The sequence below is a fragment of the Podarcis liolepis genome (assembly GCF_965112155.1).
Source record: "Podarcis liolepis genome assembly, chromosome: 9".
NCBI classification, from domain to species: Eukaryota; Metazoa; Chordata; class Lepidosauria; order Squamata; family Lacertidae; genus Podarcis; species Podarcis liolepis.
The window spans coordinates 59077937-59102378 of NC_139564.1; the positions used below are offsets into that span (position 1 = coordinate 59077937).

Genomic DNA, 24442 nt, shown 5'->3' on the forward strand with positions numbered 1-24442 from the left:
CATTGGAACTTTATGTTCTTCATGCTTCAAGAACTTTCTAAAATATAAAAGCAGTGTATTGAAAAGACAGATGTTAACTTCACCGAAAGCTATGGAATATGGATGCCAGCATCCATAACAAGTATTTGACAACTGCGAGAACATTATATCCCCATGCACTGGAGAACCTACATTGCAGCAAAACAAAAATAATTAGTAACGAAATAACCCAGAGAAGAACACAGCATAATTGTGATAACTAACTGATTCAAATAGTGCCACAGGTATCCTATTCTAGTATCAAGAATAATTTTGAGGCAGAGAGGGCCTTTATTGATGTGGGTTATCAGGAATATGATTCAAGGATTAAATACTGCCAGCTTGAGATCCAGTTGAAGAGAGAGAACTCTCTACCTAGAGAAAAAGAGGATCTGATGTTTGATTTTATACCTGGGCTGGGAATTCAAATCCTCAAAAGAAGAACATGAATCCAAAGTAAGTCCAAGGCAGTGTACCTAAGACCCCTCACTCCCCTGGAAACTTCCAGTGGGGAAGGTAGTCGGTGTATCTGGAAGTCATCTAGTTAGCACCAGAGTGCAAAGCTACAAATGAAGCCATTACCCTTTTAGATTCTTCTTAGTTTTCAGCCAAATGTTGGGCTTCAAACAGTAGACCTGATTTCATATGTGGGTGATGAGCACTGCTCAGACCACCTTTGAAGCAACATTCATCTTAGCTGGAAGCTTTCTGCTGGAGCTTTCCATGGTCCTGAAGAACTTGACTTTCCCCTACTATTTGCATTACTGGAATCTGAATCGCCTGCCTGGTTCCTGCTGGCCAGGATTTGATGACCTCAACTTCAGCTAAGCCTCATTCAGGTCCTGTGTGGCACCAGGCAACCTCACACCCTGGCCCTATCATAGGGCAATACACCAATGTCAGTGATACATCAAAAACTCTTGAAGATGCAGTTTCTCTTCGCAAACAGCACAGACAGGCAATGTATTGTTTGGCGAGAGAGAAACATCATACATGCACTGGATGAAGTCAAGAGAGATGAAACAACAATCCCATTAGTTCTCAACATCTGTTTGCAAAAAAGACGGGTCCCATTAAAATATCATTAAAATCACATTTTAAACTTTTGATTAATAAATGTATAAATTAATGACATCAATTAATCAATTAATGTTTCCACTGCTAGCTCACCATTGTATCCTGGTGCAGTAATTTATAGTATGTTATTCCTTATCTTGGCAATTTATAACCCAACGTGCTCATGGAATCATAAACTGTAGGGCTGACAATTCTGTGGGATGCAGTGTTCAGACAAAACTGCAAAGGTTCAAGAATTCAGAGAGACTTGGACCGGTGCAGAAATTCAGAATGGTTTAACTGAGCTGATTAGGAATATACAGATGTCAGAAGGAGTGGGTGGGAACAGAGCAGTGGAATGGAAGAAATTAAAAGGAAGTCTTGTCATGTCAAATAGAAGGGCCACAGAAACCATTGTCTGAGAATCTTGAAAGCTGTGGCAGCTGAAGTAGTATGAGACTAGAAGGACCCACAACTTGCCTCAATATGATGGCCTTCTAACCCCTCGATTGGTCTGTCATGTGTAGGGTTGCCAGCAAAGGAGCCTTGTTACTTACATTACAGTATAATATAAGCAGCCCAAAAACATCAGAGTTGCACCAACGTGACTAAGGAGGCAAATTTGGGGTTTCCTGCTTGGATGAATCACTTAAGGCTCCGCCCCCTTTCAAAGGAAAGTATGCAATATTTCAACCAAACTACTGTATTGCAACATCATTCTGTTCCATTTGAAGTTGTTTTACTTGTTTTTATAATTGTAGATTTCATTGTTGCAACCCAACCTGGGACCTTATGGCGAAGGGCGCATAAGAAATCTGAATGGATAAAATTTCTCAGGAAGGTTCTGTAAATTCATACTTTGATTTTCTTAAAGCTACACACCCACTAATGTGAACAACCTAAAAAGAAGATACACAACATAAACACTGCTGCAGCATTGAAAGCTATGCTAGACAAAGAAGCAGGCTTCCTGTGCTCACTCTTCTCTTGTCTAAATGACCCCTCTCTTCACCAAAGAAAACAAACACACCCTCCCTATCCCATTCCCTGCCCTGAACTAAAAATAATCCTAGTACAGTAAAATTCAAGACTTGCCAACAAAACCCTCAGCAGCAGCCATATGAGTAATTATATTAAATATAATAATAACTTAAACTGTTGCTTTGTCTTGTATTATTGGAGGGTTTGCAACTTTCTTTTTGTAAGCAGCCTTGATCATTCTTTTAATGAAAAGGCAGGGTAATTATTTTTTAAAAAATCAATGAATAAAAGGACCTCGCTTGCTATTCTTAGGGGGGATGGGAATTAATGGCCTATTTTGCTTGTATCTGGCAGAAAACAACAAAAGTGTATATTAATCTCATGCAGTCCCCTTGTGGGCAGAGATCAACATGGGTAGCCCAATGGCCACCAGTTGTTTGCCCTTACTTTAACTGGTATTTCTTCTTACAAATGTAGCTTTCACATGATGACCTCAAATATAACCATCCTTTATTGCAAATTGTGGCATTTTCTATGGTGGTTCTTTCTTCCCCTTCTTTTTTCCTGATCTTACTGAATTTGCCTTTTTGAGCGCAGCAGAGGGGATAGCTGAACTGAAAATACATTGCCTTCCAAATCACTCAGTGCACATGCTTATTAATTCACAATTTAAAGCCACTAATTTATGACAACAGGAGTGGCTTGACAGGTTGGGGGATGACAGCCCTAATTTGTATAAGGAACGATCAATTTATTTTGGGCATGAACCATTTAGAGAACAGGACATGTCCACTATTCCAGCAAGTGTGCTTCTTTCTAGAGTGCTGCAATTGTACCTGCTCGGAATAACTTCATGTTCATTTTCTTTTTGACTGGGAGGAAATGGCTTACTTTTAAGAGGTTGACAAATGTTAAAGATTTCCACTTTAGTGGTTTACAATGATATCAAAGTGGCATTCCATCTTTCCACAGATCAGTTTCCTTGGCAACCGGAAGCACACAGTTCATTTCAGAGGTGACTGCAAAGAGAGAGTAATTGAGGTGTGTGTGTGTGTTAAGTACAAAAAAAAACCCCTCCTAATGTGGATAATGATACTGTACATAATTTACTGCTTGGCTATGCTGATTTTAAAAATCTTCAATAAATTGTACAAACAGCCATTGTCAAACACCTGTAACTTTTAATTATTCATGGTGTGATAGATTCCACTTCCATGGAATCAAATTATAAAACACTTCCGTGAATTTGATAGGCACACAATGCTCAGATCTCAGCACTGCTGCCGTGGAACAAGGTTCAAGGAATACAGTCTTTGTCAGCCGTCTTTGAGTACGGATGTTTTCTGAAGACATTATTGAGAATAATTTCATATTATGACATACACTTTTCTCTCCTCCCCTCCCCCCCAAGGAACTTGGGGCAGCACACATGTAGTTTGCCAGTTTTATTCTCACCATCACCCTGTGGCATGGGGTAGGCTGAAAGCGAGTGACGTCTGGCCCAATGTCACACAGCAAGTACCTAGGCCATGTGAACCCAGTTCTCCTCCAATATTCCATACCCCTGGGATATCCAACATGGAATAGGAACCAACTCCTAGGGGCTGGGGCCCCTTCGGCTCCCCTATAAAATATTTGACGGGACCAGACCCCCCCCCCAAAGTTGCTGAGCATTGCCACTTGAATGGTGCACATGTACCATGTCTTGTGATCAATTATGTGAGGCGGGGCTTACCTGGGCCAGCCCAATTTTTTGTTCAATTTGGCACGCCTAAAACAGGGTGCCATGGACTCCAACTCCCATCAGCCATGGCCAGAAAAGCTAATGGCCAGGGATGACTGGAGTTGGAGTCCAACGACTTCTGAACAGCACTACATTTACTATCCCTGCACTCTGCCATCTTGGTTTGAATATTGGGCTTGTTGGAGGTCTGTGGATAACAATGCCTTTAAGCTTTTTGAGGAAAGTAGATTAATATAAGGTTATATTTATACTTACTGCTTGGCCAGGAAGAATAAAAGGTTGATTTGTTGAGCCTTTACATTTTCAGTCATGGTAAACATGTCAGCCAGTCAATATTTTATTTATGAGGTGAGTATAACCATATCAGATATATGGTAGTGCTTCTTCCCAGTTTATTATTTAAAAAGGTAAAGGTAAAGGGACCCCTGACCATTAGGTCCAGCCATGACTGACTCTGGGGTTGCGGCGCTCATCTCGCTTTATTGGCTGAGGGAGCCAGTGTACAGCTTCCGGGTCATGTGGCCAGCATGACTAATCCGCTTTTGACGAACCAGAGCAAAGCACAGAAACACCGTTTACCTTCCCACCGGAGTGGTACCTATTTATCTACTTGCACTTTGATGTGCTAGGTTGGCAAGAGCAGGGACCAAGCAATGGGAGCTCACCCCGTCGCGGGGATTCAAACCACCAACCTTCTGATCGGCAAGTCCTAGGTTCTGTGGTTTAACCCACAGTGCCACCCGCGTCCCAGTTTATTATTTAGTTTGAGCCATTTAAATGCAACTGTCTCTAAGCGGTAGACAGAGAGCTTAACAAATACAGCAGGGTTAATATCAGTTGAAAACCAACTATGGTGTCAGAAATGACTTAGAATGCCTGCTGAAATTAAAAGGTCCTCACAATGCACCAGAAATTCAACAGGCAGGGGGCTTGTCTGATTTCAGCTGGAAAGGAATGCCACAAAATGGGGTCTACAATATTGAAAGCATGACTCCTGGTGGATATGAGCTGCGCATTGGAGCCATGGGGGACCCCAAACAGGGGCTTCCCCAAAGACTTTGGTGCTCAGACAAGTATTACAGTTTTAGGAAAATTTATCAGTGCCAGTACTATCTACAATCCTTATCAGCCCCAGCCAGCATGGATCTTGAGGAATGCAGCTATAGCTTATTCCACGTATCTGATATAATTTTTTGCTATGCACTGAATAACTTTGAATGAAGAAAATTGCTTTTCCAATCTACGATTAATGTAGATAGATTATCTACCAACCACTGAAGGGAAAAACATTTATTCCAAGACATAACAATATTAAACAACAATTACATTTAACAGAGCATTAAAACACAGTGAACTCTCTAATTAGAGAATATGTTGATATTCATTTCACTAAAAAAAATGTTTAAGAAACTTGACTCACATTAATCCTTGAGATTTTTATACTAACATTGCAGTAGCTACTAAACAGTGAAGATCTTTTATAAATGATTACTCTAAACTGCGGTGGTTTTGTTTTTGATATTTTTTTCTTTTAAGCTCTGCTCCACCATATAATTTAATCAGCTAATGAGTAAATTTGATTCAATTTGATTATTAAATTTAAAATGTCAAAGTTTGCAGTGTTCCTTTCATGCATTATAGCATAATAAATGTTCTCCATATTGAGTGGCTTGTTTTCTGGAATAACATTGCTGTTTCTACGCCAATGTATAGCAGAGTGGAAATAACCAGTGTTCTTGCCCTACAAAGACACTGCTCCCATCTTGGGGAATCCAAGCAGGGAGGCAACTCTGAACATAAGAGCCAACTCCTAGGGGCTGAGGTCCCTTCGCAACCCCCAATAAACTATTTGAGGGGGCTGGGTGCCCCCAAAGTTGATGGACCATTCAAATGGTGTGCATGCACCATGTCATGTGACCAATTATGGGGGTGGGGCTTACCTGGGACTCCTAATATTTTATTCAAGATGGCACCCCTGACTCTGAGATTACCTTAAACAAACTGTCCATTGGTTACAGAATCACGTGCTCTTACTAGAAGACGACTTACTAGAACAAGATACAGTGGTACCTCGGGTTACATATGCTTCAGGTTACATACGCTTCAGGTTACAGACTCCACTAATCCAGAAATAGTACCTCGGGTTAAGAACTTTGCTTCAGGATGAGAACAGAAATCGAGTGCCGGTGGCGCGGCAGCAATGGGAGGCCCCATTAGCTAAAGTGGTGCTTCAGGTTAAGAACAGTTTCAGGTTAAGAACGGACCTCCGGAACGAATTAAGTATGTAACCAGAGGTACCACTGTATTTGAGTAGAAGGGAGTTCATGAAAGGAAACTTTCCTATCCCTCTACCAGCCATCTGTCAGCATCCGGGGATTGAAAGGCCAGCTGGCTAGCCCCCAGCTGGATCGTCTCCTCAGCTGTGCCGCTGCGAAGATCCATCAACATAAATCAGTGACTCAAGCCTCCCAGACTTGAGCACACTATACTTAGCAGTGTAAACTGCACAACAGAAGAGGCTGAGGCTTGTGGAAACATACTATGAACTATAGATTTATTAAACATAAATCAAGACAAAGAAACATGTCGTCTCTCCTTGCCGTCTTCTCAGAGAAAGAGTCAAAACAAAAGCAATCCTTCAGAAGTTCCACTTATGCCAGCAAACTGTGCTGGAATGTAAACAGACATGTGACATGTAACAATCCCATGTCTGCAACTAAAGGTGGAATGGAAACTCTCAACACCATCTTCTGCCCTCTGGAAGTCGCATCAGAGGATGGGCTGCCCTTCAGAATAGCCTGGGATGGCACTTGGAGAAGAGCTGCAGCAGGTAGTGGGAAATCACACAAAATTGGATGCAGACATGTTGCACCATCACAGCCGAAGAGATATCCTGAAGCTTTGGGCTGGTTCATCGTGTAGGTTCCACATACATTGGGGACACAGGAGCACTCTTTGGGCTTATGCGCCTTCCCACACAGTGGGTAGAATCAATCAGAGCGAGAGAGCACCTACACAGTCCCTTTAGCCCAGGGTTGGAAGTGTATACATCTTGAAAATGGGCATAGGCTCTGATTTGCACAAAAGGAGAAGGGGTGTGAACCAGAGTCTTACTTCCATTGCCTACATGCCCTTACCACATGTTGGGATGATATATGAACAAGGCCTTTTGCAGGGCAAAGTACCACAAAGTCTTGTGAAATATGTCTATCCTTCATCTTGAGAATGATCCACTGACCAGCTTCTGGTGCCCAGCCTGAATCAAAAACCTTCTCATTTTAGTTACAGATAGGTAGCCGTGTTGGTCTGTCATAGTCAAAATAAAAAAATTCCTTCCAGTAGCACCTTAAAGACCAACTAAGTTAGTTCTTGGTATGAGCTTTCGTGTGCATGCACACTTCTTCAGATATGCACTGAAGAAGTGTGCATGCACACAAAAGCTCATACCAAGAACTAACTTAGTTGGTCTTTAAGGTGCTACTGGAAGGATTTTTTTTATTTTTTCTTCTCATTTTAGACATTATCATACTTTTCCGTGTATAAGACTAGGTTTTTTTCTTTAAAAATTATGTTAAAAAGTGGGGGTCGTCTTATACATGGATAGTGCATAGGGTGGACGTTTGATAGGTCGCTGCCGCAGTTGTCAGTGGCAATTGGGCTTGTTATTGGTTGCTGCGTCAAGGGCTGGTGTTGATTGGCTGACGCTGCAGCAATGGTGCAATGATAGGCAGCTTCTGCCGGAGAGGGGATAGCCACGTGCAGGTGAGTGATTTTCACCATTCCCCCCTTTACAAAGCTCAACAGCTCTGGACAATCCACCCCCAAAAAGCTCAACATTTTCCCCATTTTCTTAAATTTGAGTCCCCCCAAATAGGGGGCGTCTCATACATGGGGTCATCCAATACACAGAAAAGTACGGTAGATCTTGATAGAAGTGCCAGCTTGTTTACTGAATGATTTATGGCACCGTACAAAATAATTGCAGAAAGGGAGACAAAAATCTCGTATATGCAGTAAAATATTTAAAGGCATTGGACAAATGTGATGTGTCTAAACTAAAATGCTGATAAGCAGAAGAAAATATGCTAGATGTTGCACAACTGGGGAGAAAACACAATAAAAATCAAGCCAGAACACCAAGCCCTGAATAGCTTCATGGTGGATATATGACTGTGTATCATCCAAATGTTTTGTCTCTTCACGTTTCTCCAATTTGGGTGGTGTAGTGGGGAAGGGAACCTTCTTGTGATTAGGAGGAAGGAACAGATATTAGGGTGTAAAGTTCGGGTGGATGGTGTCAGTGGTGCTTACACTTTAAATTCTGTGTGGGTCTGAGTGGTTTTTTATTCCTGCACACTTCGAAAATGGGTTTTCAAATGTCCCTGGAAAGTCACCCCATAATTTGTCATACTCCAATCAGATAGGTCACCCACAGAGCCTACTTCAGAAAAAAGATGGCTACCTCCATGATGACTGTTCGGCCAAGCTGGAGCATATCTTTTAAAGGTAAGAGAAAACAGAAATAAATAAGTTGTTGGACCATCTCATAATGTGGTCCATATAAGCTCCACATTCTCCTCCACCACAAAAGGTCTAAAGACGTTTTCTCCCCCTCCCTGACAAAAAGAATAGCTATGGATTTCCACTCTCAGCCTTCACTGGAAAGAAAGATCTAACAAAAGTGAGGAAGGAATTTTGCCCAGTACTAAGGACAGCACAACAAATGCCCATTATTTACTGCAGCCTTCAACCTTCATAATCTCTGACCATTGGCCCTGCTGGCTAGGGTGGAGGGGCACTGTAGTCCAAGACAGCTAAAAGCAAACAGGTCAGAGAAGATTGCTTTACAGAATAACATGGAAAAGAAAAGGATCAACAGTGGCAAATTGTAAATGTTTGTACTCTGCCTTTCAAGACAAAGTAGCTTCCAGTTACAGCTAAAAGCAATACAATTACAATACAAATGCAATCTGAGCATCAGGTAGCCTCAGCAATATAAGGCCAGCATACATGAATCAAGAGGGTTTTAAACCTAAGAAATCAGTCGGCAAAGGATAAGCAAAACAAGTAAGTCTTTAAGAGTCCATTTATAAGCAACTAGAAAGGGAGACTCAGTAAGAAGGGAATTCTGTGGATGTGAGGCCACCACTGAAAAGGCTCTGCCTCTGAATAATTATAATAATAATTTCATTTTTTAATACCCCACCCAGCTGGCTGGGTTGCCCCAGACACTCTCGTAGTTGTCGGCTAATCACAGAAACAGGTATTGATGAAATTTTCTCACTATAATATAGGACCTCTTGAAGACATTTTCTTCAAGTAAAGAGTGAATTGGTACTAAGAGTTAAAAACAAAGCAAAAGGGAAACCCAGCAACCAATATATATATTTTGATTGCTATTCAGACACTGTCTTGCTTACCTCCCCCAGCCTGCCGGTGCTGCTGCAGTTCAACAAACTGCCATGAATAGTCAATGCTGGGAATCTTTGCTTGCATGGCATTTTTTAAAAAAATTAAAGTTATTATAAAACTGAAATTAGAACGTTAAAGAACAGTATCAATTACAATAATATATATACTACAGCTGGGACACGGTTGGCGCTGTGGGTTAAACCACAGAGCCTTGGACTTGCCGATCAGAAGGTTGACGGTTCGAATCCCCACGACGGGGTGAGCTCCCGTTGCTCAGTCCCTGCTCCTGCCAACCTAGCAGTTCGAAAGCACGTCAAAGTGCAAGTAGATAAATAGGTACCGCTCCGGCGGGAAGGTAAACAGCGTTTCCGTGTGCTGCTCTGATTCGCCAGAAGCAGCTTAGTCATGCTGGCCACATGACCTGGAAGCTGTACCCCGGCTCCCTCGGCCAATAAAGCGAGATGAGCGCCGCAACCCCAGAGTCGGTCATGACTGGATCTAATGGTCAGGGGTCCCTTTACCTTTATACAGTACAGCAATCATACAATTAATATCCATATCAATTTCATAGTGCATATTCCATTGGTCCAGTCATGTAAAAGAATAAACATAATGTGCCAATTGTTATATAAATCAGTTAGGCATGGTTTCATAAGATACCATTTACCACAGTGATCCCTCCATAATGTTCTATGTGCTGGGAATGGGCTCCAGCCATGTTTTCTCTGAGGTAAATATGAACTAAAGCTACAAAATAATAATAATAATAATAATAATAATAATAATAATAATAATAATAATAATAATAATAGATTTCCGTGCCATTTCTGAACAAGATGTTGGCCTGCCTATCCCCAAACTTCTCAACAAAACTTCTTCTATATCCAGGGATTATTTGCAGACTTTGACCTAATTCCGGCTAAAGCACTTTGTACTAAAGTAACAAATGAGAGAGGAGAGCGAAGCTAATCAGAAGAGGAGCAGTCTTTTCATTCTTTTCTTTTCTTTCTTTTGCAGAAGTGATTAAAAACAAAAAAGCATTTGGGGAATCGTATTACAGACGTGTGACCTGCTCCTAATGCAGCAAGACAAAAAAAATAAAAATGAAAAAGTCTTATGAGTTTGCTTTATATAACTTTTTTTCTTCTTCTCCCCAAACTTGGCAATTGTTTGTCACAGATTCTGGCAAGCGTTTCCAGGAGAAGGAGAGCATCTACTCTATCAACACTCCTAATAATTAGGGTGGCATCCTGGAGTTCTGCATTGCACCTTTGCATTTATTGATGCAATGGGAAGAGTGAGCTGCTTCTTATCAGTTTATTACTCTGTCCAGGTTGTCCAACATCCCCCTCAGCTCAGCATGTTGAGCTGAGATGCACCTGGTGGGAACCCAAGACGGGGCCTTTGGGGTGCCATTGCCCTGGTTCTTGAACTCCCTCCAAAAAGAAGCAGATTAGTCCTTCAGTATTTTTGAGCAAGCAGTTAAGATATTTTAATTCCACCAGGATTTCAGTGTAATTCAACCTTGCAGACTGTGGCTTTTTATCTTTTTTAAGTGACTTTTTCTGTTCTTAATTTTGATTGCATTGAGATTTATATTATTGAAAACTGCCTTGACGCCTTTTTGGGGGGAGTGGGGGGGGGTGAAAAGACAATACAGTGGTACCTCGGGTTACATACGCTTCAGGTTACAGACTCCGCTAACCCAGAAATAGTACTTCAGGTTAAGAACTTTGCTTCAGGATGAGAACAGAAATCGTGCAGCGGCAGCAGGAGGCCCCATTAGCTAAAGTGGTGCTTCAGGTTAAAAACAGACCTTCGGAATGAATTAAGTTCTTAACCCAAGGTACCACTGTACAAAAATATTTCTATAGACAGACATATAAAGAGGGGAAGGGTCTCCCTGCTCCCCATTTTCTTTCTTTGTGACCCCCTTGAGGGGAAAGCCCTGCAAAGTCACAGAGAATAGGAACTTTTATTTATGACGGACTTCAAATGCTTTAAATAGAAATGTGGAGTTTAATTACATTTGCACTGGCGCATTGAAAAGACTAAAGTGCCAAGGGACTTCAATAGATGTGTATTGTACGTCCAAATAAATAAAACAACCCCAGTTCCTTTCAGAGGAGAGCATTGTTATTCTGAATCAGTCCTGGCAGATGCCTGGCAATGAACTGAATTAACTGCTGAGGGGGGCAGGGTTCTTTTTCCTGGACTGTTTCCTTTTTTAAGGACTTTTTTTGCCACAGAATGCTGAAGGATACATTTGCTGATTCACTTAAGACAAGTCCCCTGTTACCTGAAGGAAAGTCAGGGCAAGTTTTTGTGACAGGGAAAGTTAGCCAGAATTGCCACACTGAAATTTCCCCTGAAAGTGAGTATGGAGTGTCCTCAGGTGAAATATCAGTAATGTTAAGGGATGCCTGGAGAGTTCTGTTAAAGATTTGGATAATTTCTCAAGGGGTTTCCACCACCACATACTTAAGTTGGATGTGTAGTATCACAGCACAGGAAGGAAGGTTGGAGGATGGGTGGCGGCTAACAGATTGAGGTTGAATCCTGACAAGACAGAAGTACTGTTTTTGGGGGACTCCCTGGTCCTGAATGGGGTAACTGTGCCCCCTGAAGGACCAGGTGTGCAGCCTGGGAGTCATTTTGGACTCACAGGTGTCCATGGAGGTGCAGGTCAATTCTGTGTCCAGGGTAGCCATCTACCAACTCCATCTGGTATGCATGCTGAGACCCTACCTGCCCACAGACTGTCTCACCAGAGTGGTGCATGCTCTAGTTATCTCCCACTCGGACTACTGAAATGCGCTCTACGTGGGGCTACCTTTGAAGGTGACCTGGAAACTGCAATTAATCCAGAATGTAGCAGCTAGACTGGTGACTGGGAGTGGCCGCCGGGACCACATAACACCGGTCATGAGAGATCTGCATTGGCTCCCAGTACGTTTCCGAGCACAATTCAAAGTGTTGGTGCTGACCTTTAAAGCCCTAAACAGCCTTGGTCCTGTATACCTGAAGGAGTGTCTCCACCCCCATCACTCAGTCCGGACACTGAGGTCCAGCGCCGTGGGCCTTCTGGTGGTTCCCTCATTGTGAGAAGTGAGCTTACAGGGAATCAGACAGAGGGCCTTCTTGGTAGTCGCGCCCGCCCTGTGGAACGCCCTCCCTTCAGATGTGAAGGAAATAAGCAGCTATCTTATCTTTAAAAGACATCTGAAGGCAGCCCTGTTTAGGGAAGTTTTTAATATTTAATGCTGTATTGCTTTTAACACTCAACTGGAAGCTGCCCAGAGTGGCTGGGGAAACTCAGCCAGATGAGCAGGGTATAATTAATAAATTATTATTATTGTTGTTGTTATTAGGAAGAAACAGATTCTGTTTAAAGCCTTAACAATGCCATGCTTGACTAAACGAAAAAGGACCACACCAAAAAGTGAAAAGTGTAACGACTATCATCTGAATAATTTTCCCACTACAAAATGTGTCTCCTTTTGGTAATGCTGCAAAGGGACATGACAGCTAGAATGTGGTTAACCTGGCTTCATTTGCTCCCAGTGACATCATGATGCAGCCCAATCTGATTGGCTCTGTGCTGATGTGATGTCATCATCATGTTCCTTTTGAGATTCCTGGTTGGCTGGGATCACTCAGTGAGGGATAGAGAAGAAGAAAATGGTTGTCAAGCAGCATCAGAGAGAAGAAGCAGTGGCTACAACAGGCACAAAAATATCAGGTTATGGGGTTTTTAGTGCATTGCACCACGTTGGACTAGATGACCCTTGGGGTCCCTTCCAAGTCTACAGTAATATGATTCAGTGCCCCTGATACCTCCACCTTATGTGTGGGTGATGCCATTGTGCCATTCCTCCCTGTAGTCATCACCTATGACCCTGAAAATAAGAGTCTCATGCTCTACTGACTGAGCAGGCACCACTGTTTCCATTCCACTGCAGTTCATCTTCCATCGAAGACTGCTATTCATCTCACTGCCCACTGCGGTAAACTTATGTAATAATTACATAATTTATCCAAGCTACATTGTCATTGTGTTATTCCATCCTGTTATTTTCAGTGCCAAGGAAACACAGTGCAAAGAAGCTGGGATGACATGTAATCAATCAGGCATCGTTTGTGGATGGAAAGGAGCAACAACAGTGGATGCTGATCCTAATAGCGAGATTGATTTCCATTCTGGACATGGGACAAAGAAGGAAGCACCAGCAATTCCTGCTTCCGCTACTGACTGAACATCAGAAATAGCAGCAATGATTAAAAAGTAATTTGAATAATCACTCTTGAAGCCATTACTCTGAAGCAGCCCCCCTGTTTCCTCTTTGGTCACTGCCGGGCTTTTGAGCAGAATGTTCTCAGGGAAGTTGTAAAAGCATTCTTTTTAGATAACATTAGCCAGAGTATCCCAATGTGTTTCTCCAAGAAATGGGGAACATTGAATCATCTCAAAGAAAGCATAAAGCTGCCCATGAATGGCAAAGTAACAGATTAAGCTTTGAATACCTTCATTTGAGTCACTTTCTGAAAGCCAACCTTTAATTGTGATTTTGTATGAAGGACTCCTTTAAAAAGAGTCTTTAGTTTCAGAAGGACCAAGATATAAGCTGGAAATGTAAAACATGACCTAAATTGATCTATTTGCATGCCGAGGTCCCCAAGCCACCCTCCAATAACTCACAACACACACATAAATTTTGTTTATAACCCCTTAATTTAGGGCGGGTGGGCAGGTGATCCGTTGCACGCAGCAAAGAGAAAGCTCCAGGCTGCGTGCAGAGTATTTAAAACATTTTACCCCTCCCACCCAAATTGCCACGTAACTTTTACCCCAGCAACCCAGCCATCCAATCGTTGCCCTAGGCCCTTTTTAGAAACCCTCCCTGGCAACAGAGGGGTGGCTCACCAGACCCCACTGCAACACGTGCTCTCCATGAGGAAGAACAGGCTTTCTCATACCCACTTCTCTAGCTAATGTGTCCTGACTGGCAGAGTCCCCCTCTCATAGCCTTCATCTGAAGCTGGTAAGCCACTGTGCGTTTCTCAGGTTTCCATAATATGTGTTGCCAGAATGTGATCTACCACTGAGCCACATCCCTTCTCCAAGGAGCAAATGGGCAGCTCCCAGTCACTGCAAAAAGTGGCAGACAACAGAAGTCAGGCATAATTTCCCAGGAGCTTTCAGGGGGCAGGCATGGCCTTCCCAGAGCTGTAATACTTGGCTGCTTCTTGTGTTGGTTAAGAGACATATGTCTGCGTTCACCTTAGGGACTGGCTTGGGAAATCTGGGGGAAATGTGGAGGCACAGAGATTAAGGTGATCCTGTATCTTTCTGCATGGTGTGAATGTGACCAAAATCCTAGTCAGTCCTGGAGCTCATTATCATAGCTGTCAACTTACAGATTTGAAAATAAGGGACCAGCAGCCTCGAAAATAAGGGATCAGCAGCCAAAATAAGGGATTTTAGTCAACCAGCTGAAATAAGAAGTTAAAAGGGACCAGATAATTTTGGAGAGATTTTTAGCTGGTTTTTAGCCCTTTGTTTCCAGAGGTTGCTGCTCAAGACACCAGCTGATGAAACACTGCAATTAAATAACTACAAGCAGCAACCACTTTTCACGCAAAACAAAGTCCAAGCTACGAAGATGTTGCTGCAGTTCTGTATCTTTTCTCTCATGCTCCATCTGCAGCTCTCAGTTCCATCAGGCGGAGCGGGAGGAAGAGAGGGGGGGGGGAATAGTGCCCAAAGTAAACCCGCAGATCAGACGATCTATGCTAGTCTACAAATCTATGGGAGAAGCGCTTGCGGTCCTTCCTCCGCTTTCCCCCTCTATGGTTAGCCCTTGGAACACCTGCCCGCGCCTCCTCCTCTCAAGGCTCCTCAGCAATTCATAGGCCGTGCCAGGCTGCCCATCTCATTTGCGTCCTTCGGTGGCGCAGCCACAGTACGGCCTAGCAGGAGCGGCGGCCGCGGCAGTGGGCAGAGGGGAGGCCCCAGGCAGAGACGCTCAGTTTGGCGGCCGCGAGGAGGATGGCGGCGGACGGGCCCGAGGCTCCCGCCAGTCCCTGTGGGGAGAGGCTCCTGGGAGCCAAGGCTGGTGATAAGAGTCCGAAGGGGGGAGGGACAGGCAGCCAAGCAACACAGTTGGAGCCTCCCTCCTTCCTGGCCAGCAGGGAGGGAGGGAGAGGAGCTGCTTCCTTTGAAACCTGGGGAATTTAAGGGACATCATCAATAAGGGACAGCAGCGGGACACGGCGCTGGGATAAGGGACGTTCCCACCAAATAAGGGACAGTTGACAGCTATGCTCATTATACTCTCTCTTGTTTTTCCTACACTGCCAAAGAATTTTGGAAATCCAAAGAAAAGATATGTGTGTGTGTGTGTGTGTGTGACAACACTTTATTTAGTGCACTAAAAAAAGTAACCAACTAATTATGGCACAGAGGAACACTCTAGAGGGTTGCAGAATAAAACAAAATGTCTCCAGCTAAAAGATTATCCTGACTTTCTCCTAGGTCCCTGCTTACATCAAGAAGGTATGTGAGGTATGATTTCCCGGTGGGGATGCAAAGTTTGTTGGGGTGAAAATGCACAGGGTAAGCTTTGTGTTGCAGCCCTCCCAATGTGTTTCTGTTGTATTAAAGGCAGATACTGTATTTTTAGAAACACTTATTCACAGGAAATTAGGCGTCCAATGGAGTGGGTTAGCAGGGGGGAGAATGACAGATGGCAATGGACTGACTCCAGCTTTTCATTACTGCCGTGCAACCCTCAAGACTTCCGCACTGCACCTCAACTAATGAGGAGACAGTGTGTCTGTTGGCTCTTAATCACGAGTCACTTAGGGAAGAGATTGGGTTTTATTTCTGCCTCCCAGAGTTATACTTGCAGATTAAGAACGTAGAATGGATTTTCATGATGGTTTTGTGCGTATCCAGCCTGAGGGTCCTCTTCTCCCATTGGGCTTTTTAGGCCAATTCAAATTAATTTGCTGCTCTGCGTTACTTAAGACCAGAGTTGCAAAAAAGGGAGATATTAATCAATTATAGTAATCATATGAGTGAGGCTTCAGTCCTGTACACACACTTAGCTGGGAGCAAGTCCTATTAAACTCACTGGAATTTACTACAGGAGCTATTGCAGAGCCTCCAAGTGTCCTTATTGTCCAGGGACAGTCCCGGATTTTGGGAAGCTGTCCTGGTTTCTGGTTTGATCCCAGAATGTCCCGCTTTTCCTTAGGGCGTCCCTATTTTAATCGGAGAAAGGGTGGAGGGTACAGTAGGATGTCCCTATTTTCATCAGAGAAGTGTTACAGGGTATGGAGTTATGCAACTCCCGAGTCAAGGAGATAAGTAATTATACAACCTTTAAAAGACATCTGAAGGCAGACCTGTATAGGGAAGTTTTTTTAATGTTTAATGTGGAGGGTATGGAATAGGATGTCCCTATTTTCATTGGAGAAATGTTGGAGGGTATGGAGTTACCCGACCCCCGATCCGTCTGAAGGCAATCCTGTATAGGGAAGTTTTTTTAGTGTTTAATGTTTTATTATGTTTTAACATATGTTGGAAGCTGCCCAGAGTGGCTGGGGCAAACCAGTCAGGTGGGCGAGGTAAAATTATAATTAAATAGGACATCCCTATTTTCATTGGATAAATGTTGGCGGGGATGTTATTGGTATACAGAATTGCAGCCCAAGATTGGCAAGGTTCAGACATTATATACATTAAGGAGTTATGAAGAAGACATCCTGAACAATGGAAAACAGTGCATTTTTCTCACCAGTCAAATGCTTTATCTATGCCTTTAAAATACGTTAGATGCCAGGGTGATATCCCATTAAAGGTTGCACATTGTGGGCAGATTGTGCCCGTCTCTGGGGTGACCGTGGTAGACGCAAGTTCACTCCTTACTGCTCTGGAAGATTTCTTCCTCTTCAGTCTTGACATCCACAGAAGCATCGGTTTCTTGAAGAGGGGAAGCTTGATATGAATTACGAAAAGCCCGCAAGAAGGCCTTGATGACATCGCTGAGTTCTAGGCTCTGAATGACGGGTTTCTTTTGAGCCTCATAATTCTCTAAGGTGCAGTTTTCACTCAGCTGCTTGCAGATGAACACCAATATATGCTCCTCTGTGCCTTTGACTTCTGCTTTGTCCTCCTTGAGGTGGAGATCTGTGTTCCAAGTGCTGTTGCTAGGTTGAACATTCAGCGAGACGATAGCCCAGGTTTGGTTCCTCACAGCGACCTGCATAATCTTTCCCAGTGAAAATGAAGAATGTTAAGTTAACCAGCGACCTGTCTGATCGGTTAGTAACAGTTGCCTGTGTGCTGGTCTGGGAAATCAAAATATAAATTGTTTTATAGGACAACTGTTATCAGGGTTGCACAGCCCAACCCAAAACTTCCTAGGCCTGACAAACCCACCTTGTCTTAGCAGTTCTGGGCAAGCAGTAAAAACATGGTTGGTGGTTTCTCTTTGACTTGGTGTTTCAAAAGTTCATAAATAATAAAAACAAATTCATACAGCGCCTTTCAAGGGTTCAAAGCTCTCCTCATATGATCTCACAAATCCTTACAAAATTGTCTGAGACACACCAGTACTATTTATACCCATATTATAGTTGGAGGTGGGGTGGTGGTCAAGGTTGAAACATACTCACTTGCCTCGAGTCTTTCCTAGTGAATTTTGAATAAGGTGAGACTTGAACAGGTAAATGCCCAGCTCATTCTCCCCATATGAACTGGCCTGGACCCTTTGACCATCGCCTGAGGCCTTCTTTGTGTGCCTCCTCCATGAGAGGTCCAGGCTTTGGGCTGATTAAACAAATTATGGCCTTTTAAATGTGTTTGTGGGAGTGGGGCTATTGGTTGGTTTTTGTGTTATGTGTTTTGTGTTGGATTTTTAGGTTGCAAACCACCCGTGGTATACAAATTTAATAAATAAATCAATAATAATGATGATGATGATGATGATGATGCTTCCTCACTCTATATTACACAAGCTGTGGCGCCTCAGACACTCCTGTGCCGCAAGCCACACAGGAAGAAAGGTAGCTATGTTGGCCCTTCAGAAAAATTCCAAAATCAACAGTAGAGCAATACTTTTATTAGGATCATCCAAAAGCTCACAAGATACTGAGCAATAGTTAAGCAAGGACTGCTGAAGAGTTCTGGAGAACCTGAGAGTATGCTCACTACTATGTTGGACGCTGTCCTACTTTGGAGTTTGGAACTTTCCTGTAATGCATCTCTTTAATGAACACACTCTGTTTTCTGAATGGTGTGCTCCACATTTATTTCTGAAGTATTTGGTTGCAGGAAATTACAGTGGTACCTTGGGTTACATACGCTTCAGGTTACAGACTCTGCTAACCCAGAAATAGTACCTCGGGTTAAGAACTTTGCTTCAGGATAAGAACAGAAATTGCGCGGTGGCGGCGCGGCAGCAGTGGGAGGCCCCATTAGCTAAAGTGGTCTTCAGGTTAAGAACAGTTTCAGGTTAAGAACGGACCTCAGGAATGAATTAAATACGTAACCAGAGGTACCACTGTAATGTCCTGTAATGCCAACATTTCAGCACTGCATGATCTCTGCTTTCCATTTTTGTGCAAGCAAAGTTCTTCCTCTCTAGCTAAGTCGCTGTGTATGGAAAGAAAGACAAGCATGGAATTGTCCACTGTATGAGAGAGAGCTCAATGAATACAGAAGCAGCCTCCAAGTGAAGATTTTAATGACAGCTGTGGAGTTACGTCTGCTCTCTCCCCACTAGTAGGTGAGTGGTGTTTACAGCACTGACCATCTGTTCAAAGGGTGAAGAGAAGTTTCTCACACACAGCAGTGGGAATACAGCTTTCTGCAGCTTGTGATGGTCTCTAGAGCGGGTCTAATGGCTGAAACACATGAATTTGGATTTATGACAATCTACTGTTATCTATTTCCCCCCGATTAATTCTGCAAAGAAAAGAAGCAAAAATGGTGTTCTGTATTTTTCTTACTTTACTTAACGCTCTGCCATGGGATCGAACTACAGTGGTACCTCGGGTTAACTACTTAATTTGTTCCAGAGGTCTGTTCTTAACCTGAAACTGTTCTCAACCTAAAGCACCACTTTAGCTAATGGGGCCTCCCGCTGCCGACGTGCCGCCTGAGCACGATTTCTGTTCTCATCCTGAAGCAAAGTTCTTAACCCGAGGTACTATTTCTGGGTTAGCGGAGTCTGTAACGTGAAGCGTCTGTAACCTGAAGCATATGTAACCTGAGGTACCACTGTAGATGCAAAGATTAACAGACATGTGCTTCTTTTCATGTGGATACTCTGTGTACATACAAAGGGATGGTGGACATGTGTTTGTCTAACAGGAGAACAACACCAAACCCCTCCTCCCTTTCCTATCCTCACTGGTTCATTGCTCCAAGCATTTATCTTTATTCTCTGATACTTCTGGCACTGGAATTAAGAGGAGAGAAAGGTTCTTGGAGCAATGGATTGAGGAGAGGGATAGTGCAAGAGGGGTGAGGTGTTCATATTCCTCTCCATAGCTGAGTGGTAGAGCATGTACTTTCCATGCTCTGATCATCCCAGGTTACATTCCTGGCATCTCAGGGGTAGCTTAGCCTTCACCTACTTGGTGTCCTCCAGATGTTTTCAACCACAGCTCACACCAGCCCCACCTAGCGTGGCCAGTGGTCAGGGATGATGGGAATTATAGCCCAAAATATCTGGAAGAGACAAGGTTGGGAAAAGCTGGTATGGATAATACTGAACTAGGAGGACAGGTGAACTCAATCAGTATAAGACAGAATCTGTGTTCCTCTCCCACACTCTTTTAGCGTTAAATTAAGATGACAAATCTCTGTTTTAGGTGTGAATGAGCGGAATGCCTAAATAGTGGCCCCGTTACATTTAATTTGGCCATCATAAGGTAAAGGTAAAGGGACCCCTGACCATTAGGTCCAGTCGTGACCGACTCTGGGGTTGCGGCGCTCATCTCGCTTTATTGGCCGAGGGAGCCGGCGTAGAGCTTCCGGGTCATGTGGCCAGCATGACTAAGCCGCTTCTGGCGAACCAGAGCAGTGCATGGAAACACCGTTTACCTTCCCGCCAGAGCGGTACCTATTTATCTACTTGCACTCTGACGTGCTTTGGAACTGCTAGGTTGGCAGGAGCAGGGACTGAGCAACAGGAGCTCACCCTGTTGCAGGGATTCGAACCACTGACCTTCTGATCGGCAAGTCCTAGGTTCTGTGGTTTAACCCACAGCGCCATCATATGGATGAACAAATGCAGGGAAGAGATGTCTATCTAAAGTACACATTTGAGTTCATCCAGATGCTAGGGACAAATATCACACTGGGAGCTTCCCAGAGCATCTGACAGCCACTGCTACACTAGATGAGTTTTCAGTATGATCCAGAAAGTCAGTTGGCACATTCTTGCAAGAGAAAAAGAAAAGGAAAACCACCCACCATGCCATAATTGGGAGCGATTTCTTTGACTAGTTTGGCTAAAAGCTCCGCTTCATCAAATTCAATGGTTAGGACAGTTGGTTCAGATGTGACGATGGGCCTTGCAAATTCCGTATCAGGAGCCGTTTGTTGAAATGTTGTGACCATCTTAGTTTTGCCCATTGTGATGGTTAATTTTGTGCTGAAGAGCAGGACGCAAGCCATGATGGTGATGCAGAAAACGAGGATAAGCCCAGCCAACAATGCAAATATCATAGAAAGGAGAGCATTCAGGATGTTCATGTTTGGAGAGTTTTCTGGCACTGCTTGGCATGACCTTTAGATTGTTCGCATGACTGTCATTTTGGTAGTTTCTCCTTCTGTACTGGGCTAGGGTCAACTGTAATCAAATGACACCAAGCCTAGCTAGAACTTGGTTATCTGGGCAACGGTGCTACATCACAGTGGGTGAGGTAAGCAATTGCAACAGCACACAAAGGACACTTGGCCTGCCAGTTTTCTCAAGAATGGCATTTTGCAGATAGAAGAGCATGCTATTTCAGTTCTAGCTGCCCTCTGTAGGAAGCAAGGAAGGTGTGAGCACATCATTATGGGGAAATGGCTCACTTCAGTTCTTTTGCAAACTTTTGCAGTCGGGATGACAGTAAGTTTATATTCCAGAAAGAGCTTTTCCTTTGTTCAGTGAAAAAAACACCTTAGAACTGGAGCTATTCTTGGTATAATTCTGTAGGGTGTGAGCTATCATTAAGGTGTCATTATGCCTTTTACTTTGGATGGACATAAGACGCACAACCCTATAGTAAAGAACATAAGATTATATGTGTTCTAGGACACCGTATTTACCGCTTAATTACATACCAGGAACATTTACGGATTAGTATAACTAATAAGGATAAACATCTAATTGAAAGGTAATGTCTGCTATGTATGCAACATATGGGAATGAAAACAATGTCGTAAGGTGGATGAACAGCTAGGGGAAAGCTAGATTTCACAGGAGACATGGGGTTCCTGCCAAAACATGTGACACAACTCTCTCCACCACTGATCTACTTCATAGGTTGAAAGGATGTTACAATGAAGGCAATAATACTACCAAGAAACCAGATTCAGGACTTGATGCAGAACTGGAAAAAAATCATTTCAACATTGCATTTACAGTAATTACTGAAAGCTTTGCTCAGTTTGTTAAGATCTGATTCATTTCCTGTTTCTTTCATTAGTGTTCCATTTGTCCTCGTATCTACATCCATTTTGACGGGTTGTGTCCCCCTCCCAATTCTTTACTATATTTTGCTTCCTTCTGGGGCAGTGGCAGCAGTAGAGCAACAGCTGAAGCCCCTCCTACAAGTAGTGTTATGTACTGAGTTGAATAGGATCCAAAAGACAGCAGTCTGATTGGTCCTAGAACAATAGGATTCAGAATGCAGCAGTCTGATTGGTCCTAGAACAATAGGATTCAGAATGCAGCAGTCTGATTGGTCCTAGAACAATAGGATTCAGAATGCAGCTGTCTGATTGGTCCTAGAACAATAAGGTCCAGAATGCAGCAGTTTGATTGGTCCACAGGAGCCACCCAATCCAGCTCCAGGTGGAAGTGAATCCGCAACCTGATTGGCCTACAGGTGAATCCCGGAATTAGCCAATCACGCGGGGCCCATTGTGTAAATAATGTATATAAAGCAGACATTCTGGGGGAACTTCCATTCCTCCTCACCACTATGAGCTGAATAAAGAGCATGAAATCCACTCTCGACTCCAAGTATATTTCAGGTAGCCATTGTCTTTCCCCCCAGAGTGTCTCCTAATTCTGGGGTACTGGAGAAACATGGCTGCTATAAAACAGCAGCCTCCCCTGACAACTGTCATTTCCCCCTGAAATGGACTGGAAGGGACTCCCTGCTAATACCAATTCCCCCCCCCCCATTTCTTTCAGGACAAATGGGTTCTGTTCTGTTAAATGTTCCATTTTTGTGTCTGAAAAGAATGCACAGCCCTCGTTTTCAGAGGTAGACACATATTTCTGCCCCTAGCATGTCAGAGAGAAGAGACAATGAACATAAAACATGAGATCTTATGGATGGATGCCTCTGCAGCATCACATAACTATTTTCTTTTTTAAAAAAGTTTTTTTATTAACAAATTCAGCATAATAAATCAACAATACAAATTGTCTTCATTGGTTTCCCCCCCTCCCATTTTTTCTCCTCCCACCTCCCCAGCAAACCCTCACTCCCCCCCCCGCCAAAGATTTCCCTCAGCTCCTCTCTCTGATTTCTCATCTCACATTGTTCTCTGCATATTATAAAATTGTATACATCCTTATATTATCTACCCAACATATTAACCCAATAAATTTGTGTATGTTTATTCAATACCTGCCAAGGAGTCCAGTTCATTTTGTTGTCTTTTTAAATAGACTGTAAAAGGTTCCCATTCTTTTTAAAAGTCACAGTTGTCTTTATCCCGCAATTCACATGTCAGTTTCACCAGTTCTGCATAGTTCATTAATTTCTGTTGCCACTGTTCTTTTGTCGGGGTTTCCTCATTCTTCCATCCTTGTGCTATCAAGACTCTTGCCGCCATCGTTGAATACATGAACAAATTCTTTATTTTTCTTGGCAGGTCTTGTCCAACAATCCCTAACATCACATAACTACTGTATTTTTCGCTCTATAACATGCACCCAACCATAACACGCACGTAGTTTTTAGAGGAGGAAAATCCGCAGGCATGCCACCCGTAGGCATTCCCTCCATAACACGCACAGACATTTCCCCTTACTTTTTAGGAGGAAAAAAGTGAGTGTTATGGTGCAAAAAATACGGTATTTTCTGCTTCAAACCACCTCTTGGTCTGTTTTGGTTGTTACTTGCATGCACTGTGAAGGAAGGAAGAACCTGGGGCTATGGAGAGCAAATAGGTGAACAGTAAGCTTTAACAAACACACAATACTTTAATTGGTGTCACTCCAGCCACACACTTAACAGGCTGCTCAGTTTTTCAGCAATCTGCTGCACTTTTGAATGGAAATCTATAGGCTAAAAAAGAAAAGAAAAAAAGATTTACTCTGTCATTGAGATACATACACAGACCATGCATGGTCAGTTCTACCAATGGGTGGACGAGCCAGCTGCTTGATAGCTCAGTTGGTAGAGCATGGGACCCTCTCTCATGATCTATGATTCTGGATGACCCAGAATCATAGAATTGTAGAGCTGGAAGGGACCCTGAGGCTCTTGTCCAACTTGCTGCAATGCAGGAATAAGCAGCTGTCCTGTACAGGGATCAAACTTGCAAACTTTGCATTCTCAGCACCACGCTCTAACCAACTGAGCTATCTAGCCTTAGCTGAATGTTGCTGAACTTGGTGATGGGTTTTCTTACCCTGCCATACTTAGGGTGTCAAACACTCTTGAAAACACAGTGTTGGATTTCTGCTTATGCCACTGTGCAGTGCTTGGAGTCACAAGACTCTGTTTACATTCCAGACTGCTGGAAGTGTCACGGGAGATGGGAGATGGATGTTGATGTTACTGGTTTCCTGTTTCTTTGTACCAGTTGGTTCACTGTCTCTCACAGAGAGAGGATGTATATTCTTTTCTGTCTGTGTAGTTAAAAATAAAATGTAGCAATGTAGCTCATATATTTCTTGTCCTTCTGCTGCTGTCTGGTTACTCTGCATAATGGGGACATGCCTGGAGCCTCATCAAAGGCTTAGGTTGTTAATCACCTTTGGAGGA

At 43.2% G+C, this 24442-nt stretch overlaps 1 protein-coding gene and 1 long non-coding RNA gene across 2 annotated transcripts in view; one reads left to right on the forward strand and one right to left on the reverse strand.

The window, feature by feature from the left end:
* LOC310686413 overlaps window positions 1-24442 on the forward strand; it is a 202397-nt gene that overhangs the window by 44150 nt on the left and 133805 nt on the right. The gene's annotated exons all lie outside the window — the stretch shown is intronic.
* On the reverse strand, window positions 16995-21103 carry LOC310686392 (uncharacterized protein). The gene is made up of 2 exons (XM_083460185.1): window positions 20700-21103; window positions 16995-17487 (listed from the first exon to the last, which is right to left on the reverse strand). The coding sequence occupies exons 1-2, from the start codon at window positions 20979-20981 to the stop codon at window positions 17134-17136; spliced, it is 636 nt and encodes a 211-aa protein (XP_083316311.1). The 5' UTR covers window positions 20982-21103; the 3' UTR covers window positions 16995-17133.

Coding starts and splice junctions, on each gene's coding strand:
- LOC310686392 (XM_083460185.1), bottom strand. CDS start 20,981: ATGAACATCCTGAATGCTCTCCTTTCTATGATATTTGCATTGTTGGCT. Junction 17,488..20,699: donor TCGCTCCCAATTATGGCATG/GTGGGTGGTTTT, acceptor TCACTGGGAAAG/ATTATGCAGGTCGCTGTGAG.